Source organism: Diadema setosum, chromosome 18 (genome assembly GCF_964275005.1).
Source record: "Diadema setosum chromosome 18, eeDiaSeto1, whole genome shotgun sequence".
Lineage (NCBI taxonomy): Eukaryota > Metazoa > Echinodermata > Echinoidea > Diadematoida > Diadematidae > Diadema > Diadema setosum.
In genome coordinates, this window is record NC_092702.1 from 2673764 (window position 1) to 2697311 (window position 23548).

Consider the following 23548-nt stretch of genomic DNA (forward strand, 5'->3'; position numbering starts at 1 on the left):
ATGGTTGTAAGTTTATGGTTGCCATGGCAACCAGCAATAACAGATAGAGCTAAATTATATATCAAAATGTTCGGAATAAGATTTTAGGAAAAGTCACCAAATTTGGTTAAAATTGGATTAAGGGCGAAGGAGTGGCGAATGAAAATCTGGTAGGGGGGCACAATGTGCCCCCCCCCCCCCCTTTGGCTTTATAGGGTTAAAGGGGAGCGGAATCGGACAATGATATGGTTATCTATGTGATCATTGGTATAAATTGATACCAGTACGGAATAAGTCATGGTGTTCAACGAGGACCTCGAAAAAGATGAATTGCTCACGTGTCTGTGAGGTCACTTGTGTAATACTCCTCATCAGTTCATGTTTCAGATTTTGTTTCTTATAACGAAAATAAGTTTGGTCGTTTAGCTGAGATAGCAATTCCTATACGTTCCACTGGACGTCTTGTCAGCCTATTTTCAGGTGACTTACTTTTTTTTTCCAAAATGTAATAACTTTCAAAATATTTGCACAGTTTCACTCTAACTGGTTTTTAACCTTTATTTCATATAGTTTCATCAAAATAAAAAGTTCTTTCAGATTGACTCCCGTCTTAAGTCACAGACTTAGTACTTTAACACTTCACATTGAGGTGCGTCGGGGGTGGTTAGCACACATCGTGGGCATGCGTACTGATTTTCTCTCCATTCACTGAGTGGAGGGCGTTTGATACTGCGCTTGCGTGGTTTGATGCATGACGCCGTTGTAGTCCAGCATACTGTGTTCCCCGCCTGGTTGGGGTTGTGGCGGTGCTTGCTGATGGGGTTGTTGCTGGTGGAGAACGTGTTGCTGCGTCGACTGATGGGGATGTTGCAAGGGTTGAAGAGATGTTGCATAAGGGTCTGGAATAGCACCACTGACCATGCCGTTACTGGTAGGGTCTTGGGACATGTCGAGGCTGGATTGCACCCCATTATATTCATTCATCTTGGCCTGAGATGAAAACATGAAATCACATGGCACATTATTGGCAGTTGGTGTTATTTTGGGAGAATCAAATATCTACTTTTGTAAGTTACACAAACAGGATGGTAGAAGCTAAAACAGAATAGGACAAAAGATGATTAATTTTGGGAGACTTAATGCGTCATTACTGTTACTGAAAATTGTAATTCCAACTAGACACAGGCAAATAACAGGAAAGGAGATGGTGTCATCACTTCACACGTATCCATTTGACCGGAACACAAATCTTAAACTTTTTTTCGTTTTCTCTTCAAACAGAATTCCAAAAGAATAAATCGTGTCAGTCAAACTACTTTATTGTTACAGAGGTGGGTGGAGCGTTCGGTTGTTTGTCTACATTGTATTTGTTTTCTATTGACGAACATGAAATTGAAGGCCTTATCTTTCGGTTATGATCTCATTCATTATAAGTGTGAATAAAATGTTAAAGTCCTCTTGAGATTGTGTGTATCAGCGTGAGTTGAGGCTGTGCATGTGTTTGCGTGTGTATGCGTGTACAAGTGTATGTATATCAATGCTACAAATGTTTTGTCCCCATCATCTTGGTATGTATTGTATTGGTGAGCTACCTTTTCGCGGGCCCAGATAAACCCCCTCGCACGAGCCCAGTGGTAGTAGGCGCCTCCGGCCGTCGGTAGCCGTGTCGTCATCGTCAGCGTCTCCTCCAGGTCGTTGATGTACTCGATAGCGAAGCGGAGGGCTTGGATCTTGGACATCTTCTTTCCCGGCTGCTTGCGGTGGGCCAGTTTCCCGCGCAGCATCTCGAACGCGTTGTTCATGTCCCGCATCCGCGACCTGGATTGACGGGATCAGAGGTTCGAGAAAAGATAAGCGGGAAAATTGATTATTCCCGCAACAGGATCTCTGTCGTGTATGGCATATTTATGTATCCCGGCATCATATCATCAGTCGTGTTAGTGTTTCGGCATAGATAGAATCCATTTAGTTGAGGGCTGCTGCAAGTACAGAACTAGTCCAGCTTCTGGACTCTTTTTACTCGTAGGGGTGATTCAGTGTACGCGACAAGCCGTATGAGGGCGTGACACCCGAGAACTGCGATACCCGAGAAAAAAGAAGTTGGGCGCGCAGTCTCTCGATTATCGCAATCACAAAATTTGCGCCCTCTCTTGGTTTATCGCACCAAGGAAAAGGGGACGGAGCCCAGACTAGTACAGAACGGGACGGACGACAAAACATTATACCTAGTCATTCATTGGTAACGGTCAATCCATGCGTTTTGGGCGACTCGCCGTTCACAAGTAGCTGGCAGGTGACATTAATATGAAATTTATTTATTGATGAGAAATTGCCTTCTTTAAAAATATAATCTCTCGCTTTGCAGGAATGTATTAGAGCAACTACACTATCGAATCCTGGCATAAACTATACACAGTGTGAGTCAGGCTATCAATGACGAGATATGTTGAAAGCTGTATATTAGACACTTAACGTGTTATTATGATACACGACGCAAAATAAAATATTTCGTCACTGAATGCAAAGTGCTTCAAGCTTTCGTTTCGGTTCATCCTCAAGTTCTTACTCCTCTGTCTGTACAAAAAAAAATGACTTAAAACTTTCATTGTCACAAAATGATTCAGATGCAATAACAAAGGAATGAGGTTCATTGTCTGTTTATCTCCTTAGAGGGAAAATTACCCTAAATATGTAAGTGGATTCACTGAATACAGTGATAGTAAGAAAAACACAATCATTGACGTGACAACTGTTTGAGAAAAGATTGGACAATGAGTTCAAAAACTGTAGTGAATGTTTAAAATTTTGATTAAATCATGTGTCTGTATCATAGTTACATCATTCAACTACTAAGACATCACAAACTGTCGAAATCTTCCTATCCCAGCAATAGTAGCATCAGAAAACTTAAAAAAACTTTTGCACTAATTGTGAGATTTTTCTCAAACTTCACTAATATCTTTTAGAAATATTGCTGAAATCACTGCATCTACTTAAATATTGAGGCAAAATCCCCTTAAGAGAAAAAAAAATCACTCAAATTACGTCTACTTTTACATTGTTGCCAATCTAATGCGCAATTAAGAGATGTGATCGAACCGTAATTGAAGAGCTACAATCCAATTAGACATAGGATTTTAAGAGGTGCAATTGGATAACCTTGCTGATATTGTAACGTCCTTTACTTCGCCGAATTGTGATAAGATCTGAATGTTTCGATTAAGGGCCTTCGCGCGATAAAGGCTTCGGAGCAATTAACATTTCTCCTCGCGCCGAATTATCTCATTAGGATAGCACGGAAGGTTAGAAGTTAGAACCTTTGCACGGAGTGCGCCAGGTTTGCTATGAATCCTTAAACAAAGAGGGTTTCCTCCAACACTCTTTATTCTCGCAGTAAAGCAGGTAGATGGTGGTATAAATGATGAGGTCGAGAAGCCCATTGACAACTTTGAAGAAAACTTCGACTTGGTCTGCATAGAAATACCATGATTTTCTCAATAATCTTATTAAAAAATCTGCTTCTTCATCATATAATAGTGTTTGATGAAAAAAAAAAAAAAAACCTCTATTTCTTCTCCTTGATTTCACTCTCAAAGAAAATTTAGCAAAGGCTGCTGTTTAGTCGAAGACAAATTCTTTTTCATTGCAAGTGATTGACAAATTGCCGTACATCGACGTAAATGAGCACTGAATTGATCAGTGTTATAGTAGCCATGATAAAAATCATGGGTGTACATACTCTAGCAGGATTCGAACCTACGACTTACTGATCATCGGACAGGCGTCATCTCCACTAGACCACCGAGCTTTCGCCCGACAGCAAGTGTTGGTTCTAATCCTTATAGCATGCAGCGGGTACTGCGGAAATGAGCACTGGTGGTCTCGTGGAGATGACGCCTGTCCGGTGATCAGGAGGTCGTAGGTTCGAATCCTGCTCGAGTATGTACGCCCATGATTTTTAACATGGCTACTACTATAACACTGATCAATTCAGTACTCATTTACGTCGATGTAGGGCAATTTGTCAATCACTTGCAATGAAAACATCTCGACGGGAGAATTTCATGAATTTGAAAAATTCTTTTTCCTTTATCAAATTTGCAAGTGTCACTGTGACCGATATCGGTAAATTCCTCAACTGTCATGATTAGGCATCATTTGGGTTAAACTCCTAAAAACTTTGTTTGATTTGACTCCACATGTCCAAGTCAATCTGAATACGAAGCGAAGTGGAGATTCACTTGAAGACTGATGAGGTCATGAAACAATGTGAAGAATAATGAAAGAAGGTGGAGAGTGGCTGTAAATGCTTCTCACCTATCTGCGGTGAAAACAAAAATATTGACAGCAATGACTTTGAAGTTTTCTGTGCGGTATACCATTCATTTTCGTTGAGATAAGTACTTCAAATAATCATATTTTGACTCGGGTCAGTGTGTCATGAATTGCTTATGTTTAAAGTTGTGTTTTAAGTGTTCATTTATAACTTCATCGTAATCATTATCGCAATCAAATAATCGATCCACATGCAGAATAATTATGATTGTAAAAAGAGGAGATATTGATGTCAGTATGGCGCATACGCAGACCCATACAAACATAGTGTTGATCTCACTCTTTCGTCGCAGTCTATTTGGTGTTTTGCAGCCCTCCTTTTTTCACATCCTCTAGGTGTTTAGTTATTCATCATCATTTACCGCGGACCCTACGAGGTCCGGTAAAACCAGGGAGGTGGATTCACCTCCCTGGTAAAACTAAGTAGACTTTTTTTTATTACCCATTATAGTTATCCGTAAAAAAAAGGCTAAGATTCATCAAGAAACACATCAGCTAATTTTAACTCGTTTCTTCTTTGAAAGGAAATTTTTGTTTTTGTTTGTGTGTACTTGATAACTTATGTAATGAGACAAGTGTAATTGCAGCTCACCCCCAAATGTTCAGAAAACTACAGAATCGTTAAATACAATCATTTTTTTTTGGGGGGGGGGGGTGAGACTGGGAGATGATGGCCGGGAAGAGATATAATAGTGCATTGTGACAATCTGGCCGTATAAGACAATTACCTCTCTCTGTCACTGGCCGTTTTGCGCTGGAGCATTTCCCGCGTTTTTTCCTCTTCTGAGGCCAGGTCGTCTGGCGAAGCGACACCCAGCGGCTTTTGGTCGTCCGAACCAGACGAGACCAGCCCTCCTCCCCCGTTCCCGAGAGCGTCGTGCTGGTGATGAAGCGACACGACCACCCGAGAGTACGACTGGTGCTGCTGATCGAGATGATGGCCAATAACTGCCGGGGCGGCTCCGGATGACGAGCTTAGATGCCGGTGGTGGTGGTGGTGGTGGTAGCTGTGGTAGGTATCATAATGCTGCATGGGGTGCTGTTGTTGATGGTGTTGATGTTGATGATGATGGTGGGAGTGTTGAACTTGTGAGGGATGCGATGGTTGTTGCTCCTGCATCGGGCTACTATCACCCGCAGTACAGTACGACGCAGCGACGGGCGTGCCCGGGCAGTCCGGCTCGGGGAGTCCGTTCAGATGACCATCTACCGGACTCTGTTGTAACACATCCTCCTCGTCTTCCTGCTTCAAAATAATCGTCTCCTCCATGGTATGATATCGTCGTCAACCTACGGACAATCATAACAGATACAGAGGTGCAGCGACATCGCAGACGACAGCGTTTATCGGTACAAAAACAAACGATAGATCGGCCTCCTTTGACTCCTGCCGATGACGAAATACTCATTCAGCGATCAGCGCGGGGGATCTATTCCGGTGTTACCATCTACGGTAGATAACACTCACGGGCAAATTATGACTCCAACGAAAATGAGATGACTCTATGACAGTCTCAGAATTCTTTCAACGTTTACAAGAAGTCTACACGAATGTTAATTATGACACTATATCTTTGAATCATTATCCCTTATTTTGATAATCCAAAACTATTCTTTGCAGCAACAGACACAATGGGATGGTTGAAGAAGACATGAGAAATTCATAGACAGTGCATACATGACGCTTTGGGACAGGAATTTGTTACGTAAATCCCCAAAAGAAAAGTAATGAGATGATGTGAAAAAAAAAACAACAACAGGCAAACAGAATGATGAACAACAAACAACAGATACAATATTTGAAGTATAAATGAGACGGTTATAAAAAAAGCATTTTGTTATTTCAGACAGAATTTGTCATGTAAATCCCCCAAAATAAAAGTGACCGGAGGGAGCAAAACACGGAACATTGGACAGTAAAAAAAAAAAAATAAGCATGAATGATCAGTGGGCGTAATGGACCTTTACATGAATAATGCACCAACACGCAGGTACAAAGGGCAATTCATTGAAAGCGTTCGCGTCCATCCACACGTCAACACACTTAATGTTTGATTACCTCCTGACGAATACGAACATGCATATTCACGATCGACATTAAAAACAAAAATTGAATGCTGCAGATGGCAGCGCTAACTTTGGGCCTCAATTCATTTACATTGATCGTACGATTGATCTTACGATTGATGGGATTCAATAAAGTTACGCTCGATCTGCTTTATTATGTGCTTTAAATCAATCGCGTCTTTACGAAACAGTCTTACGATCAGTATTGATCTTACGCTCAATTCACCGAGTTATGCTCAATAAATCAAACGTAAGATCGATCACAACAAAGGCCCCTAATAATTTCCAAAGCTCATTGCTACACTAAGAACCATCATCGAGTACAATATTAACAGTTTACTGTGTACTGCCTATACTTACAAGTTTTAGAGTCAGTCTCGAATACCCTTCGAAGTAGCCGCAGCGAGGAGCTGCTAGAATACACACGCTTGTTGGATACAGAGATTGAAATGAACCCCACACCTCATCCTACCAAGACGTCATCTCTCTATAGTGACCCCTCCAGCAACGCATCCCTACCCGGGCTTTCTTTTCCCTCTACAGTTCGTAACCTTGTCTATGGTGTAAGTGGTGTCCTGCTAGTTTCTCATTGACCTTGGTGTTTAGCTCCAAGGTGAAATACAGCCAGGCAAATTATATAGAGGAGAAAGGGTGGAAGGACGGGGTGGGGGTAATGCTAGGAGCGGAAAGAGGCTATACTTCTGATGTCACAAAATAACTCAGAGAATTATCCAGCGATTAAAATGGGAGAAAAGAGGGCTAGAAATTGCCTTCCGGTGAAATATCGTTTCTTTTTCTCGCCAACACACTGCCAAGCCTTGAGGCCACAAGTCAAAGCCATTGCACTATTTCGCTACGCTGAGCGCGTTTGCAGGTTAGCGGTAATAGGCGAGATTATGATATTTATTTCCTATATGGTGGATATAGTGAAGTTCAGACGAATTGCCGAGTGAGTTAGCGAGGGGCGTGAGCGAGTGAGATGATTCCCTCCCGATGCCTCGGGGCGTGTTGAGGGTTGATTGATGGGTTAGCTTGTCGAGCAGCAAAATTGCCGTCTGAGCATAGGCCCTTATGTACGAGTTACTTCTCCCCTTAGTTCTTTTATGTGCAGAGTGCCTACAAGAAGAAATACAAATAGCCTTTAATGTAGTCATTTGAAACTGCACATCTTGTCAGACACAAACTAGAAGTATATAATAACCCCATGCATGTGTTTGATGTTTGCATTTGCGTTTGGATCTTAAATGATTTCAAAGAAATGCGGTAAGGCGGCAAACGTCGAGATTCGTTATTACAAAAAGAAGACCACGTGAATAAAATAATATTATCACTTTATATGTGACAGGGATTCAACCATGACCTTATACGCATCTACAGTTCCCCCGGAAGGACAGACATACATAAACTACAATATCAAACAGCTATGAGCGCACTGTAGGCCTACTATTAGAAGATTATGCAATGCTACATGTACTACTAAATGAGATGACCAATGTGTAAGGCGCGTCTTTTAATCATCCCTCATCTCACACACATGCTCAAACTCTCCGATTCTATCGGTTCGTTTGATTGGATCTGATCTTATACTTATCATCTAACATCAGAAAAATCATACGTTTTGATACAGGACTTGGAAGTGAACACATCATTTCCCTACATGATTGCACGAAAAGAGCATCTACAAGTCAATACATTTGTGGAACACATGCTAAATGTTCGAGGTAACCGTAAATGTGAATACAGTAAAATTGATTCGTCAAAACAGTGTAACTAAAAGTATAGGTTAAATGACGTAAAATGTGGAATTTGTGCCGTTACATAATATTTTCGGGCAAGAATGATATCCGTCGCAGCCACGTGTGCAGATTGTATAAGGAGATAAGTTCATTGTGTCTGTGAAGAGCGTGGCACTACATTTTATTTATTGATGCGAGGCTTTTGATGTCTAGCGACCAGGTGGAACGCATCTCCCTACAAATCCATCCTACTATCTGTAACCCCATCGCTACGCCGGACCCTCCGCGCGCAATAGGCCTACATACGTATCGCCTCTTCTTCGTCTTCTTTCTCCTCCTCCTCCTCCTCCTCCTCCTCCTCCCCCCCCCCCCCCCCCCTCCCCATACACTTTGCCTCAGTCTATCGCTTCTGTACGCAAAGTACATTGTCTTAACATTAACAATCCTATAACAGTTAATCAGCATAACTTCAAGTTTATCGTAATTAACCCACTCTTTCGGGAGTTTTGGCAAAACACCTTATCTATTCGACAAATACCTGGAAACAGTTTTCATGATACTTTCTTTTTCATATTCCAGGTGTGACACTTCTGGGTGTGAGCATCTCAGACCCTGTCTCAATTCGCCGAGAAGCTCTCAATAGGAAAGTTTACTAATATATTCAATATTATTAACATTCTACCTCTTGGAGCCAAATAAACGAGGTAATCAACACTGTTCCCCCTCCCCCCCCCCCCCCCTTAGCCCGGAATCTAGTTTCCTTACGGGTCAGATCATCACTATCTTGCCATTGTTTTCCACTTGATGCTGTCCCTCTTATTGGTGTTTTCTTTTTCTCCTTCTCTCATTCTTCTTTCTTTTGTTGTGTGTGTGTGCATGCACGCTTGTCCAGGTAAACTTTAGTGCGTACAGTGTGTGTGTGTGTGTGTGTGTGTGTGTGTGTGTGTGCGTATGTTTGTGTGAGTGATTGTTAGACTCTTTTCCAGGGACCTCCTCCCCCCCCCCCCCCGAATCTGCTCCTCTGTAGGTTCCCTGCGCATAATCTTAAAGGGACTGTACAGTACTGGTTGAGGTGGGGATTCATGTTTTGAACATTCCTAAGTGAGATAATGAAAAGCCTCTTATGAAATATGAAAGAGCATGTAATTTTAAGAAGGATTCAACGTTTATTTGATGAAAATTGGTTTTCAAATGGCTGAGATATCCAAAAAAAGTGCTAATAATAAAAGGCGACATGCCACAACTTTATTAGGATCTCTTTGTTTCACCTTGTTTTTGGATATCTCAGCCATTTCAAAACCGATTTTCATCAAATGAACTTTTGATACCCCTTAGAATTGCATGCTCTTTGACATCTTTTAGAGTTGTTTCTGAATATCTCGCAAAACGTTAAAAGCTAAATCCTCACCTCGACCAGAACTGTACACACCCTTTATACGGATATGAAATACTCTAGACTGATTTTGAATTCATTTTCTGTAATTCTATTATCTGAAGTCTCTTATATGTTACTATTCATTGATCTAGATGTATGTCACACATCCACACATCAATTTGTGTGGAAATTTAATAAATGAAATGAAATAAATTGTGCGCTTCCCGCTTTGGTCTCCCTTTCGATCAAAATTCGGTGATTACCTTTATTCGGCTTTTATTTTCCACATTGCAAGTTATAGATTTGTTTCTTAATTCATAATGCATTACACTCTCTCCCTCTCTCCTCCTCCTCCTCCTCCTCCACCTCAACCACTCTCTCCCTCCTCAACTTTCCCTCTCTTTGTTTTCGCTTTCAACACCATTCCGTCTCGCCCTTCGCCGCTCCACTGAAATGACCGCTTAGATTACGTAATAACAGTATTATCGGGTCGAATAACAAACGGAGAGGGGGGCATGAAGATAAGGCCGAGCTATATCAGGTGTAACCAGAATCGTGAAAGAAATAAACAAGGACGAGCGATCGTGGTATCTTCGGGAGACTTTCACTATGTACCACATTTGAAACTCTGTATGCATATGCTCAATGTGAGCATGACGTGACCAGGACTAGAGAACTGTGAAAGTTTCAAGAAATTTGAACAGACTATATCAAAGTTATGATATCATCAAATTTGACATGTTTTCATGAAATGTTTATTGGTCTCGATAACATTATGCAAATGAGCCAAGGTGTCGATAACTTCGCCTCAAAACTATTGACCAGTATATCATACACGATCACTTTATTTGTCTGCAATCCAGGAAATTGTCCATCAGTCCATAAGAAATACAGACAATTTTCAAGATTTCCTCTTCTTGAACTCATGTCAAACAAGGACATGTAGCGACGAAGACTTCTGTATAAGAGATTTTGATTTTTTTTTTAAATGTCTCGTATTACCCTGAATCAATGACTTCGTCATCTCATCTGTGTAACCAGCATTTGTGTTCAAATTTTCATAATTTGTATACTTTTCTCTTGAGTTTTACTACTCTATTTACTTTCCCTTCGAAATTTGATAACAGCAATAACAACAACAATAACAATAATGCATGGTAATGATCATTATAATAATAACTATAAGACCTAAGCTATTCAAATTTTCATTAGGATAAACAAAACATTCAAAACAATAATTTATAAACATTGACGATCACACAAATTTCTAATGAATTTCAGATTTTTGGAGAGAACTCGAATACATAAGTATTAATTTAAATTGTAACGATTTCACAGTAGTAGGTTGTCATTGACTTTAGAGAAAATATTTTCGTATACAAACCACTAAGAAATCTGTGAGGTGACAACGTTGCGTTACTTGTATTTTTTCTGTCCTCACTCTCCATAAGACGGTGCGGAAATTGCAGAACTCATTTTCTTTTCTTTTTTTTTTTTAGCGTAAGACGAAAATGAGTGAAAAGATAACACTTAGTATATTTTCATGTATTTTATTGCACTGCAGTCTCAACTCAGCCCCCTGCAGCCTTCTTGTAAATCGCGCAGACTCGTGCGCATGCTCAAACCCTGACTCTCTCTCTCTCCTTCTCTCTCTCTCTCTCTATCTTTCTCTCCCTCTCTTTAATCCTCCACTCAAATACACAGCATAAATATCACCTTTTACCATACCAGATACTTGGTGATTAAATATTAAAGTCGTGACCCATAATTGCTGATTTGTCATAAGATCCACATCAAAAGGAACTAGCATGGTATAGTACATCAGCAGGAAAATAATAGTCAACCCTGAAAGCTGGCTACTAGTATGTTTCACAAGATGGGCAACTTGTCAAAAAATTCAAAGGGACTTTAAAAACTCACCAGAATTGATGCCACGAGAATCGGCAAAGGAGGTATCGGCACACCTTGGGGCATCCACAGTACGTAGTTACCTATACCGAGAGCTGTCGCGTCACCACTCGATCTCACATCTGCATCAGATACCACTAGAGACTCTCAGCCCGGGAATTTCGATTCATAGCAAAATCGGAGGATTGCAGATGTCTGTAGATAACCAATACCGGTGCTCCTACAAAAGAATGCTCATCAAAATCTCCAGCAGGTCGTGTCTTGGTAGAGGATGTACTAGTATTTCCGAAGAGATTGGAATTCCGCTGAAACAACTTGATGTTTTGAAATTACAGCGCAGATGTATCAGGAGTATACGGCAGACGACAGGCGCCTGCGTGCTGTCTCGTGGAGGTCGCCAAGGTGATAACTTCAGGTGAGAAAGTTTTCTGACCATCTCTTCGCTTTGCATGCCAACTTTGACCACGCCCCATTTATTCTTCTCGCCAATCAGAGCGGCTAGATCAGAGTTGACGCAGCTCTGGCTGGCCTCGTTACAAGGACCGGATGACGATTCGGGATAAGTTGTACGTGGACAGATTGCTACAAGAAGACACTTGGTGATGTAATGATTACAATATGAATCCTTGAGTTAGACTATCAAAATGATTAAAAATTTTATATGAACAAAAATCATATTGACAAAGAAAATGTCGAAAGAAGTTTAGTTTATACACTTATTTTGAGGTCATTTTCAGGCAACTCCATATTTATTTTCATCATCTCCACTGTGATCATAGAATATATTTTTTAGTTTCATGTCACCATCTCTTCAACCTTATCAGTATCATTACAACATCACTATCATCATCAGTGTCATCATAGTTATCGCTATTATCATCACCATCGCCACAGTCACCGTTATTATCATCGTTACATTCATACTCATCACCGTTACCATCACATTCATCGCCCTTTCTTTCACACGGATATCACCATCTCGTAATAAATAATTTCATTCACTGCGTGGCTCAATATTCTACGAGGTTCTGGACAAATACTTTTTTATTGCGTTACAGCGTTTACATGTGTGGTGTGTGCGTGCCATGCTAGTGCGACCGGTCAAGGGAAGGGGGTTGCTGAATGGTGGAAGAGTCTTCACTCCGGCCAGGTAAGAAAGAAGTCAGCCAGCACTAATTGTCGGATTTGAGCGGAACATTTCATCTACTGGTAGGTGAGATCCTCCCGCCGATTCTACTAGAGAAGCCGCAGGCTAATCGCTTGCTCAAATCTCCTTGTCTAATGAGGCGTGAGGGTGCGGAGCGAGAGATGATAGCCCCGCGGGCCGTTCTCGTCGGGCGAGGAGCGCGCGACAGGGCATCCCGCTGACAGTGACATTTGACGTAAGAACAGTTTCCTATTAAATCCTCTTTAGATGTCAAGAAAAGAAAGAACCAACTTTCGAGTTGAAAGATAAGGTTTTAATGAACCTTTGCCTTCTAACATGACCATGTGCAGTAGTGCCATGGACGGATAGTTTTAGATCTACGGTTCCGCCTTCAGGTTTATTAATATTGAACAATGACATCTACATCCACTGTCCGATGCGTGACACACTTTGAATTTCAGAACAGAATGCTATTGAATCGTTATACACACCGAAACGTAATCACCATGTATTACACATGTTGTTTTACTGTGATGTTAAAAAACATATTTTAAACCATATAAAATCTACAATTTTGCATAATAGGTAAAGTCCCTTGAAATAACCGAGATAGAGAAAAATAACTCAATAACTCGGAAAGAAAGACATGTATCTGATTTGTTTCAATATAATTCAATATAATTCTTCCAATGTCTTACAATGTTTATATAAAGAAAGATATGTTTTGGAGAACAGAATCAATTTAATAATTGAAATGTTTGATTTGCTTGCTCCTTTTGCAATCAGTTATACAGAGGTGCTTTTTTTTGCAAATTGCTATAGTGTGACACATAAACATAACAAAATGTAGGCATAAAGAACAAAATCAGCACTATAAAGATATGGAATCAGTTATGATGACAAAACCTAAGGACGGGCACAATAATTCACGGTATTGCTGTCCTCTGCAATGATGATCATCATTAACACGGCGTTACGAAGACAGACTCGAGAGGGGAATTCGAGTTAAACCGGGTGCTCGTTTTCTATAGACAAGATGTTTTATCTTTATACCTTGCAGTGCCGGGTGAATAGCGATATATAGGCAAGTCTTTCTGGAATGATAATAGTGCTATATGCCCTTATATAACACCGAAAATTCTGGCATGGTTAGATTTCAATCTTTGTGTAATTATATCCATTTCTATTGCTATTACAATTATTAATTCATCTTCATTGTTATTATCATTATCATTATTATCATCATCATCATCATCATTACTGTTATCGTTATTACTATCATCATTATTATTTTCATCATCATCACCATCATAATCAACATTATTATTATTATCATTATTGTTATTAACTATACTGTTATGTAAAGTTGGAACTACTGCAGTTTGGAGGAGAAAAGTACACGTCCCCTCTTGGGTAGTCTGTAACGCAATAACGACACCCACGATTGCTGGAGGCGGGACTGTAACTGCTGTCTGCGTCTCGTATCATTTCTTCAGCTCTAAAGTTGCAGCATCATTCTCTTTTCTCTTCTGTACCGTCCTGCAGTCTTTCTCCGCAACACTTCCTCATAGCAGGGAGGTGGAAGAAAGACTTCCACCTCAAGTTTCAAGTTGATTTATTTCATTTCCAACAAACAAATAATTAAAAATACAATGAAACACTCGTATACACAGATGTCAGAAAATCAGTACCACAATGCGATGAACAGAATAACATAGTAAAAGAGATACAGGTAAATTATCAACAGAGATACAAAAAAATAACTGTTATGTCACTGTGGTAAATGCATAAACAATATTGCTGGAAATGGAGGGGACTGCTAAAAAGCAGAGCTTGTAGAATGCAGTCCCCTCATAGAGAAAAAATATATATATAATTGCAAGAAAAAAAATTCCCTAAGCGGCAGTAAAAAAAAAAAAAAAAAAAAAAAAAAAAAAAGACAGACAGAGTAATACACATATGCATGCACACATACGGACGCACATTAACAAACACAAGGCGACTCTCTTGTAAGGAAAAATGATGAGAGGATAGAAGGATACAGTAGTGAAGAAGGTAGTAAGTCCGAGGTGGACGGGGGGGGGGGGGGGGGAGAGGAGAGGGAAATAGTGGGTCATAACCAGGGCACTGGAGGCACAGAAGCACGGGCTCGCTGATGAACAAAGAGTATCGAGATTAACGAAGCAACAACAATTTTGAAAATCAAAAGTGAAAAAAAAAGAAGAAGAATGAATTATTATGCTGCATACAAAGTTTTTAAATGATTCTTTAACTTTAAAGAAAATGGATTAAAACTTAGAGCTTCTTTTATATTATTATCATGAGAATTCCAGAATTTTGGTCCAGAAAAGGAGAATAAAGATTTTGCAAAAACCGTCCTAGTCAAAGGCAAATGATATTCATGGGATTGACGGGTTGGATATGCATGGACAGTTTCATTCTTTAAAAACATGGAATCAAACACAATGGGGAGAGAATGGTTGGTGAGTATACATAAATTGTCCTAATTGCTCATAGAATGACGTGTTAAAGGTGAACTGTTCTGATTGTAGTAGAGCTGTCACATTAATCTCAATTCATGGCCATGTTGTATAAGGATCAATATCAAGAATGTGATACTTTATGTTGCTGTTCTTTTACCGTTCTTGTCCTGCCTCTACCAACGTTTAGAGAGCTCACACGCAGTTAGGCCTACTTGAAACATCATATTCATTTCCTGCAGCCAAAGCGGAGAGCAGTCTTTACATAAAATATGACGTATTCTTTTCTGATGATAACTTAAATTTTGAAAGGGCATTTGGTGATGAGATGGAAAAGCTTGTTTGAAGTGCAATGATAAAACTTGGCCAAGTTACCTTTAGTGAAAAGAGCAAACTCAGGAGAAAAGAGAGCAGAGGGACAGAAGGTTGCTGTTGCTAAGTCGAGAAATGGTGTCTAAGAAACGCATATTATGCCCATTTACATAAATACTATGAATGGTAAAGATGAGACATGCAAATCCATTTCTGATATATTAAGAAATATTGGCATGGGTGTGAATACTCGAGAGACAGAGAGGTATATAAATCTAGAGATGTATATACAGGACAAAGTGAGAAATAAAGGGTTTATTGCTTCTCAATAAATAGCGGAATTCGCGGGGGTTGACAACTTTTTTGAATATTGCTTTATATGGGGGGGGGGGGAGGATTACGAGAAGTCGCTATCTTTCTGGTTTGTGCTTTGAACCGACAACATTTGCGGGTTTGCACGTCGATTTTCCACACGACTTCTCAGAGTTTTGATTGTATTACATACGAGACCTCATTTGAAATTACTTCCAGGACCATCACCTACAGAGAAATACAAAGGATGTATACTAGGCGAACCTAGTACCTCCTTGGAAATACCATGGATCTCGTGTAAAAACAGGTCTCCAATGATAATAGATACACTTCATTCCCCTTCCGAAAGAGTCCTGCCTCATTTGCTTACCTGAGCGAAAAGAGAGAGGGAGGGATCGAGAAGAGAGTGTGTGTGTGCGTTCGTTTTTCTTCACTCATTATGACGGGGCTGTGTTTGTGTGTCTCCCTTTTGAATGCTTCTTATGGAGGAGGAAAAGGTGCACACACATACTAATTTCACCCCATCTCTTTCCTTCTTTCCTCCCCTCCACCACTTTGGTATAGTGACCACGCCCATAATCCTCCCGCATCCTTTCCGATGGAGAGTTCTGTAGCTGAGTGAAAGTTCGGGATTTACTCTCAACTTGATACCAATGAAACCATAATAAACAAGGTGATTTACTTCCTCGGTCCACGCGTTTCTTTCAAACACCGCTCCAATCTAATTAGAGACCGAGATAACGGCAATCTACACGCTACCCTTGGAAAGGACCCGGGGTGTTGCTTATAATTGGATGTAATAAGATGTAAATCGCCTGAAAATTGGAATTAGGTTTCAGGGCACTTTACCTCGGCGGACGCACTTGTGCCGTTACACCTAGTCTTTCTTCCAGGCCGTGGTAGAAAAAATAAGGTCAATGTTATGTTGTGGGAAAATTAAAAGGAAATTCATACTGATCTGATGTTGCTTCGTATGAAAACAGAAAAATCATACAGTAAATAAGTGATACTTTATAGGGGAGGGGAATAGACTCGCCAAAGTTCTAAACTGTCAAAATATAGAGAGCAAGACAAAATTGGCAACTTTGTGTTCCATAGATGTTTCATTTTGTACACTAAAAGTCACAAATTTCATTTGCTCTCAAGAAACTTCGAATGTCTTCTTGGAATGTGTTCTTCGAATGTGTTCTTGGAATGTAATAAGAATGATGTAAAATATATTAAAAAAATGTTTGTTTGTCTTCCTCAGCGGATAAGTTCTGTCTGTGGCAAAATATTTGAGAAAATAAAAATTTGTGAGATTTTGTGTACAAAACGAATGGAAAGCTGCTCAACACTTACGTCACACCGTATAGGCCTATGATCACACATAGTTGCCAATTTATCTTACTTTCTACTTTTTCTCAGTTCATAACTTCTTCTTTGTCTGTGTGTGTGTGTGTGTGTGTGTGTGATTTTCTTCCCAAACTTTCACTGATCTGCTGCTTTTCTGATTTTTTTCCTTTTTCATACAAATCAACATAATATCGGGATGAAATCACCTTTTAATGTTACAATAATAACGACATGAAATATATCATGCAGCATTATGAAAACATGGCAGCAGGCTGGGTGATACAGCTACATTGCTTTACCAAAAATGTCTCTATTTTCATCACAACCGTTGATTATACTTATGATTCACATTTCCTCTACAACAAAACATTCATGTGATACAGCGCACCTCGGTTTTATGAATTGACATAATTATGTAGTAATCATTATTATCATTATTTTTTATCAAAGCAGTCAAGAGTGATGAGCCAACGAATTTCCCACTCGCTTTGTCGACATAATTCATGTCATTTTACTAATATTGTTCCTTCTGACGCTGATGAAGATCATGATAATACTTTGTCAATACTTTGTAATGGTGATGAAATTAGTGATCAATATTTTATGATTGAACATCATAACGACCCCTCTTCTGGGAAATCCTGCCTCCTATTCCGTTGTACTCAACTCATATTGACCTTTTAAACATAATGTCCCATTGTGTCTCCTTTTGCTGTTTGCGATGTATTCAGTATTATTTGCCTTAGTCCCACGCACCGTTGGGGAAGAATAAAGAACTGGGTTTCCCCTCCAAGCTTCGAATAACAGTCGTGAATTTTGGACTTTGGCATGTTTGAAACACTGTCTACATCCATGTCAAGATACTTGTGGGACTTTCTGGTATACAGCCGACATGCAGCCATGGCCAAAGCTAATGAAAACATCTATAAGGTGTGTCTTTTGGGAGTAAGTAGAACACATCCTTTGCAATATCTATTGACCTTCATTTTACTTGAATGAACGTTGTCTCTTCCGAAAAAATATGAGATGGTTGAGGAGATGACATTGTTATGATCATCATTATTAACATTTTATCATTGTTGCTGTTACTTATAGTAATATGTACAAGTACTATAGTACTGATGTGTTCTTGGTGTTTTCCACCTCCTTGTCATGCGAAGTTTAGTTGATATTGCTTTATTGTTTTGTTTTTGACTGTCATTGACTGTGTAACGAGTGCAGTTTAAAGTTTATGAAATTATAGCTGGATAATCTGCTTGATTAGTGCACTAGTTGCTCAACTCTTCGGGTTTTTTCTCCCTTGGGTTGAAATCTACTCAATGACCCTTGATACCTATTTCATCGCGTGCAGTCTGCGTCAATTGCCACCACTGCTTGAGTTTCACTAAAGGTATTTCAACAAGATTTTAAGTGGCATCATCTTTTTAGATAAGATTGCCCGTTTCTACTCAAAACGTGATAAAACAGGTGAACGTAAACAAGCCTAAACAATTGCATTATCTCTGCCTTGATTTTTCCACTTTGAGAATTGAGTTCTGTTCGTCCATTTGTCATCTGTCCACCTTGTCTTATCCCTTTCGTCCTCAGGAGTGCAGTGTTGGGAAAACAAGTATTATAAATCGATTCATCTCCGGAACTTTTCAAATAGATGTCAGAGCAACTATCGGGTGAGGCTATTGTGAGGGGTCATCCCACGAGATCAACACCCACGAGTCATACAGCCCACAGGTTTAATATTGAAAGAAAAAAATAAAATCCGTGAGTCATACAGCCCACGAGTCATACAGCCAATGAGTTCAACAGTAAGTAAACGATGCCCACGACACCGACACATTTGTAATGTCGAACTCGTGTTGTTGTTGTTGTTGTTGTTGTTTTTTAACGTGGTGTCAAACTCATGGCCCTTATTTGTCTAGTGGAGAACTTAAGGGCTGTATGACTCGTGGCCCCCTTTTTACAGTGTCGAACTCGTGGGCTGTATGACTCCATGAGTCGTGAGTATCGGTCTCGGCGGTTTACCCTCTGAAACGCATCAGGTTGTTTCTTTAGTGGTCCGGAAGGGACCAAGATAGGTGTCTTAATGAGTTTTTGGAAGTCACCATCATTATATTATTCTCACCTTCTCGCTCTTAACGAAGTGTGACAAGGAGTGTTTAAACTTTCTAGTTTTTCCACGTGTTTTCTTTCTCGTCGTCTTGCCTTCTCATCCTGCTCAAGGTGCCTAGTTGAATCTGTAGAAGTCGTCCTCTTGTCTTTTCTGAAGGAGGCGGTCAGGGGGCTTGAACATGGCCTTCTCACTGCAAGTATGAAGTTTCGCAATCTTCCGTAACCCGTGCAATTCCCGTCCTGTACATAATCAGCTCGTTAATTTATTCATAGGTCCGACATAGGACATGCTTCGAGCACGGACAAAATGGAGTTCACGAAGTAGACAAAGAAATAAAGGGAGAAAAGAGCTTCCTTTGTGCAATGATGTTAAGTACTGTCAATATAACTCTTCGTATTTTAAGGATGAATGCCTGTAAATGACTTTCTTTCCTTCCAGGGGTGCTTATTCCAGCGCAGATGTGTACTACCAGGACACAACGTATCGTCTGGGAATATTGGACACAGCTGGGCAAGAAAGAGTAAGTGAAAGTAATGCATCGTGTTATTCAATGAAGAATCCAACTCTCCGAGAACGTTAATTCTTTCTACTTTCTCTTTCACCGAAGAAATTCATGGTATTTGAGAATCATGGAGATTGTAGCTCCGTGGTCTTAGAACAGTCACCTGCACAAATCAAATATTGGAAATTTCCCCTATATAGACCAGGGAGGTTATATGTCATGACAAAATGGATGGTGCATACCGTTCATGAGGGAATGATCATCGCCATCTTTAATATAGTGTAAAGCCCCTCTGTTGTAACACTCTTATTTTAATTGTCGTTGAGTACAGCATGGACTTTAGTGTGCGAGTCGACGCCCGGCCCCCTCACTCAGAATTAATTAAGGTATACGTATGCCCGTTCCCTTCAGCTCTTTAAAAGGATACCCCTCTGTTTCAGGACTGCCCAAATTTCTGAAACCCCTTTCGTGGGCTTTTCCTGTGGCCCTGGAGACCTCCCCCCATCCCCCAAATCTGGAACACTGCTCAATTTATTCAATGTACCTACTATCTTCCAAAGCTAGCATGGATTTTTAGGAATTTAATCCCGAGATTTTTGTCAATTTTTCTGTGATCGTAAAGTCATTTATAATCTCCTTTTTACATTTCTCAGGGGTCCCAAGAGAGAGAGAGAGAGAGAGAGAAAAAAAAGAGTGAGAAACACCCATAGCTCTTTCAAAGAAAATTCTGGTGAAAAATCAAATACATCTATTAAAAAACAAAAACAAAAACGATGTTCTGAACGGATTACTGTATGGCACAGAAATATAGCACAGTATTAGCACGTGTACTTGTATTTGGATGTCCCCTTTTCTCAAATAAACGAAGAGCGATAATTCAAAGTTAATGTGTGTACTAACGTGCCCTATCGAACCCTCTCTCCGTGCATATACTGCTATAATTTTGTTATATTGCTTCCCCATATACCAGTTTCGTGGAATTGCTACAATAATGTACAGGAACGCAGCCGCCGCGGTTTTAGTTTACAACATAGCAGATAAGGTAAGAAAATAGTCTAAGTTTTATAGCGATGCGTAATGAAATGACAATATATTGATAAGCAATTAAAATGTGCGCATTTGTGTAATGTGTTTTTTTATGGTAATGACCACTGTACATCCTTGCCTGAGGAATTACGAAAATATGCTGGCAATATTATTAGCAATGAAGGCAGTGAGAATTAATTTGTGTATACAATTCCGATGCCATTGTATTCCCTTCTTAACTCTGTTTGAAGGAGTTACATTTTAATTTACTTTACTCTACATATTTCGAATGCAATGGAATTTATATTAATCTCTACTGAACTTGTCAGGTTAAATTGATGTATACAACTCAAAATTCATGCGCCTTTTGCATGTTTTGCTTGGTACTGAAACGTTGGTTTTTATACCTGACAGGGCATGTCTTATAAAGTCAAAGAATGAGTTAGGAACATTGCGATTCTTCTCAATATATTTGCTCAGTGTCTCTATATACAATATCGTAGATGAATCTGAACAACTCACCTTTTTAATTTCATTATGACTTATTTGTATTTGAAGAAATCATTTGATGATGTAGAATACTGGATGGACGAACTAAGGAAGAAAGCTCCAGAAGATATCCTCATCTTTGTAATCGGAAACAAGTTAGACCTGGAATCTCAGCGGGCTGTGAGCCGGAGTTTGGCCGAGCAGTACGCACAAGAAAACGACTCGGTGCATCTCGAGGCGAGCGCCAAAACTGGAGAGGGAATAGCGGAAATATTCCAGGAAATATGTACGTTTTTCCTTATAAACACACACACACACACACACACACACACATATGTGTATATATATATAATGTATATATATATATATATATAATGTATATATATATATATATATATATATATATATATATATATATATAAACACATGATAATAGTTATCAGTCTCATGCAATCTCAGATCGTTATTTGAGAATAGAATATTACGTCATTGTATTTGGGAGTATAGTGATGTAACAGAAAAGGCTATTGACTGTAGACAGAGCTCGTGAGCTCGAGTGTCATACTGGTATCTACATCCTTAGATAAAATGTTTTTTTTATTTAACTAACCAAATAAAATCATATAAAGTTATATCGAATGTAAATCGGGTATTGTGAAGCAAATATAAAGGCCATTGAGCATTCCCAAAAGTTTGTTGCTCTTCCCTTGAATTCCATATGTACTCTGATGGAACAGTAATCTTTCGCAAGCAGTGAAGTAGATATCAAGCAAATTGAAATAATATAATTGTAAGAGTGACTAGGCACAAAAACGTTAATAGTTATATGTGTCAAACCCTTTACAAAACAAATATTAAATAAATACATGATTTATAATGTGCTTATAATCAATATTTCATTTTTAACATTCACAGTTTGATAACCCTACATCCTGGTGTTTATTTGATTGCTGAAGTCAGTGATGTTCCGATTTTTTATTTAAGAACAATTTTATTTTCATTTAACGTTATTTCAGTTGAATCTTCTTTTTTTTCGTAGAATATGAGTTCTTGTAATTAAGTGACATGATATCGTGTAGAATATTTTCGATATTTTGTGCTGATGATATAAAAAATAAGAAAGAACATCTCGAGGCCTTCACAGCAATATATTGAGACGATAATCAATGTTATTTCTTACCTAACAGTTACAATCTAACTCCTTCGGGACCACCTGGTCAAATGCCATTGACAATGTCACAATAATGTCAGAGTCACGTGATCAAATCTTTGGTATCATTTTCCCATGTAACAGGTGCAGCGCTTGCAAAAACTTCCGAGGAGAGAAATCACAGCTGCCTTTCCCGGCGGGAACAACATTATACTAGTATTCGTCTTGGTTCGTCCGTCAACAATCAGCATGGTCAAAGAGAAAACAGCACTCATGGTTGTCGATGTCGGACAAGTTAGCACACCGAATCTAAGAGGGCAAATCCCAGAGCATATATCTCGAAACGGTCAAGGAGGAGGAGGAGGAGGAGGAAATTCCATCATTATGTTTTGTGGCATATTTCTATGTTGTATTAACTATGTATTAATATCCCGCTACGACTGTGATATCATGACACGCTATTTCACATTACTTACAAGTATTTCTCTTAAATTTCCAGAGGAAACGAAAAGAGTTACTTCGATCTACTGCCATTGGAATAAGGAAATTACAGCCTTTTCAAAATATAACAATCTCTCGCATGACAATCGAATCGGATACAAGCTGCAAACGACTTTATATACAGTACAAACAAATTCAATTGAATATTCATTCTCCTTACTTCTCTTTCTCACTTATTTCTTGTTGTTTTCATGTTCCAACTTTTTCTTTAATAGAAGAATACATAATGCTTGCGATATTGTGTATCGCGGTATCGATGTCTCCAGTGGAGGTTGTCACATTGACAAGCACAGTGGGAAAGAAAAAAACAAAACTAACGTATGAAGCATTTGGGGAATTAGCCGAACTCGTTGAAAATTGATTACAGAAATCGAGTGATCGTCAGATTACAAAATGTTGTAACGTCCTTTCTTTTTCTTTTTTTACTCTTGTCAGTTTTTGCCCGATTTGTCTCAACTTTCACTATAAGTTTGTTTGTTTTTTTCTTCAAAGTTTTAAGACTTTTCCTCAAAGGTAATTCAACGTTGTGGTTTGGTTTCTTTTATGTCTTTTATGTATGGCCTATACTTTTAAAAAACAACTGGCAGTATGACACGTAGAAAGAAGTATTTTAAACCTTGATAAATGGAAATAATTTTGTAAATTATGAAGCGCTGACGGGATCTGAGTTGCAGGAGGTCTATAATTTTCCAGACAATTTGTGCTTTATATAAGTTTCACAAGGGAAGGGATTGAGCGTCCTAGCCTTCTCTGATAAACCTATAGGTCTGAACGGTGCAGTGTAGTG

At 39.3% G+C, this 23548-nt stretch overlaps 2 protein-coding genes across 2 annotated transcripts; one reads left to right on the forward strand and one right to left on the reverse strand.

Annotated features, from left to right (window-relative positions):
* Positions 1-684: 684 nt before the first annotated feature.
* LOC140241925 (uncharacterized) lies at positions 685-5584 on the reverse strand. The gene is made up of 3 exons (XM_072321672.1): positions 5043-5584; positions 1572-1797; positions 685-969 (listed from the first exon to the last, which is right to left on the reverse strand). The coding sequence occupies exons 1-3, from the start codon at positions 5582-5584 to the stop codon at positions 685-687; spliced, it is 1053 nt and encodes a 350-aa protein (XP_072177773.1).
* A 12302-nt stretch (positions 5585-17886) lies between these two features.
* On the forward strand, positions 17887-22559 carry LOC140242148 (ras-related protein Rab-5A-like). Its single transcript, XM_072321912.1, has 6 exons — positions 17887-17931; positions 18574-18653; positions 19532-19613; positions 20566-20637; positions 21180-21396; positions 22405-22559. The coding sequence occupies exons 1-6, from the start codon at positions 17887-17889 to the stop codon at positions 22557-22559; spliced, it is 651 nt and encodes a 216-aa protein (XP_072178013.1).
* Positions 22560-23548: the final 989 nt, after the last annotated feature.

Bases quoted from the DNA above. Each gene is read 5' to 3' on its own strand.
- LOC140241925 (XM_072321672.1), bottom strand. From the start codon at position 5,584: ATGGAGGAGACGATTATTTTGAAGCAGGAAGACGAGGAGGATGTGTTA. The intron at 1,798-5,042 runs GTAATTGTCTTA...CCGTCAATCCAG, and splicing joins ACGGCCAGTGACAGAGAGAG to GTCGCGGATGCGGGACATGA. The intron at 970-1,571 runs GTAGCTCACCAA...TTTTCATCTCAG, and splicing joins TTATCTGGGCCCGCGAAAAG to GCCAAGATGAATGAATATAA.
- LOC140242148 (XM_072321912.1), top strand. From the start codon at position 17,887: ATGGCCAAAGCTAATGAAAACATCTATAAGGTGTGTCTTTTGGGA. The intron at 18,654-19,531 runs GTGAGGCTATTG...CTTTCCTTCCAG, and splicing joins GATGTCAGAGCAACTATCGG to GGGTGCTTATTCCAGCGCAG. The intron at 21,397-22,404 runs GTACGTTTTTCC...CCCATGTAACAG, and splicing joins GGAAATATTCCAGGAAATAT to GTGCAGCGCTTGCAAAAACT.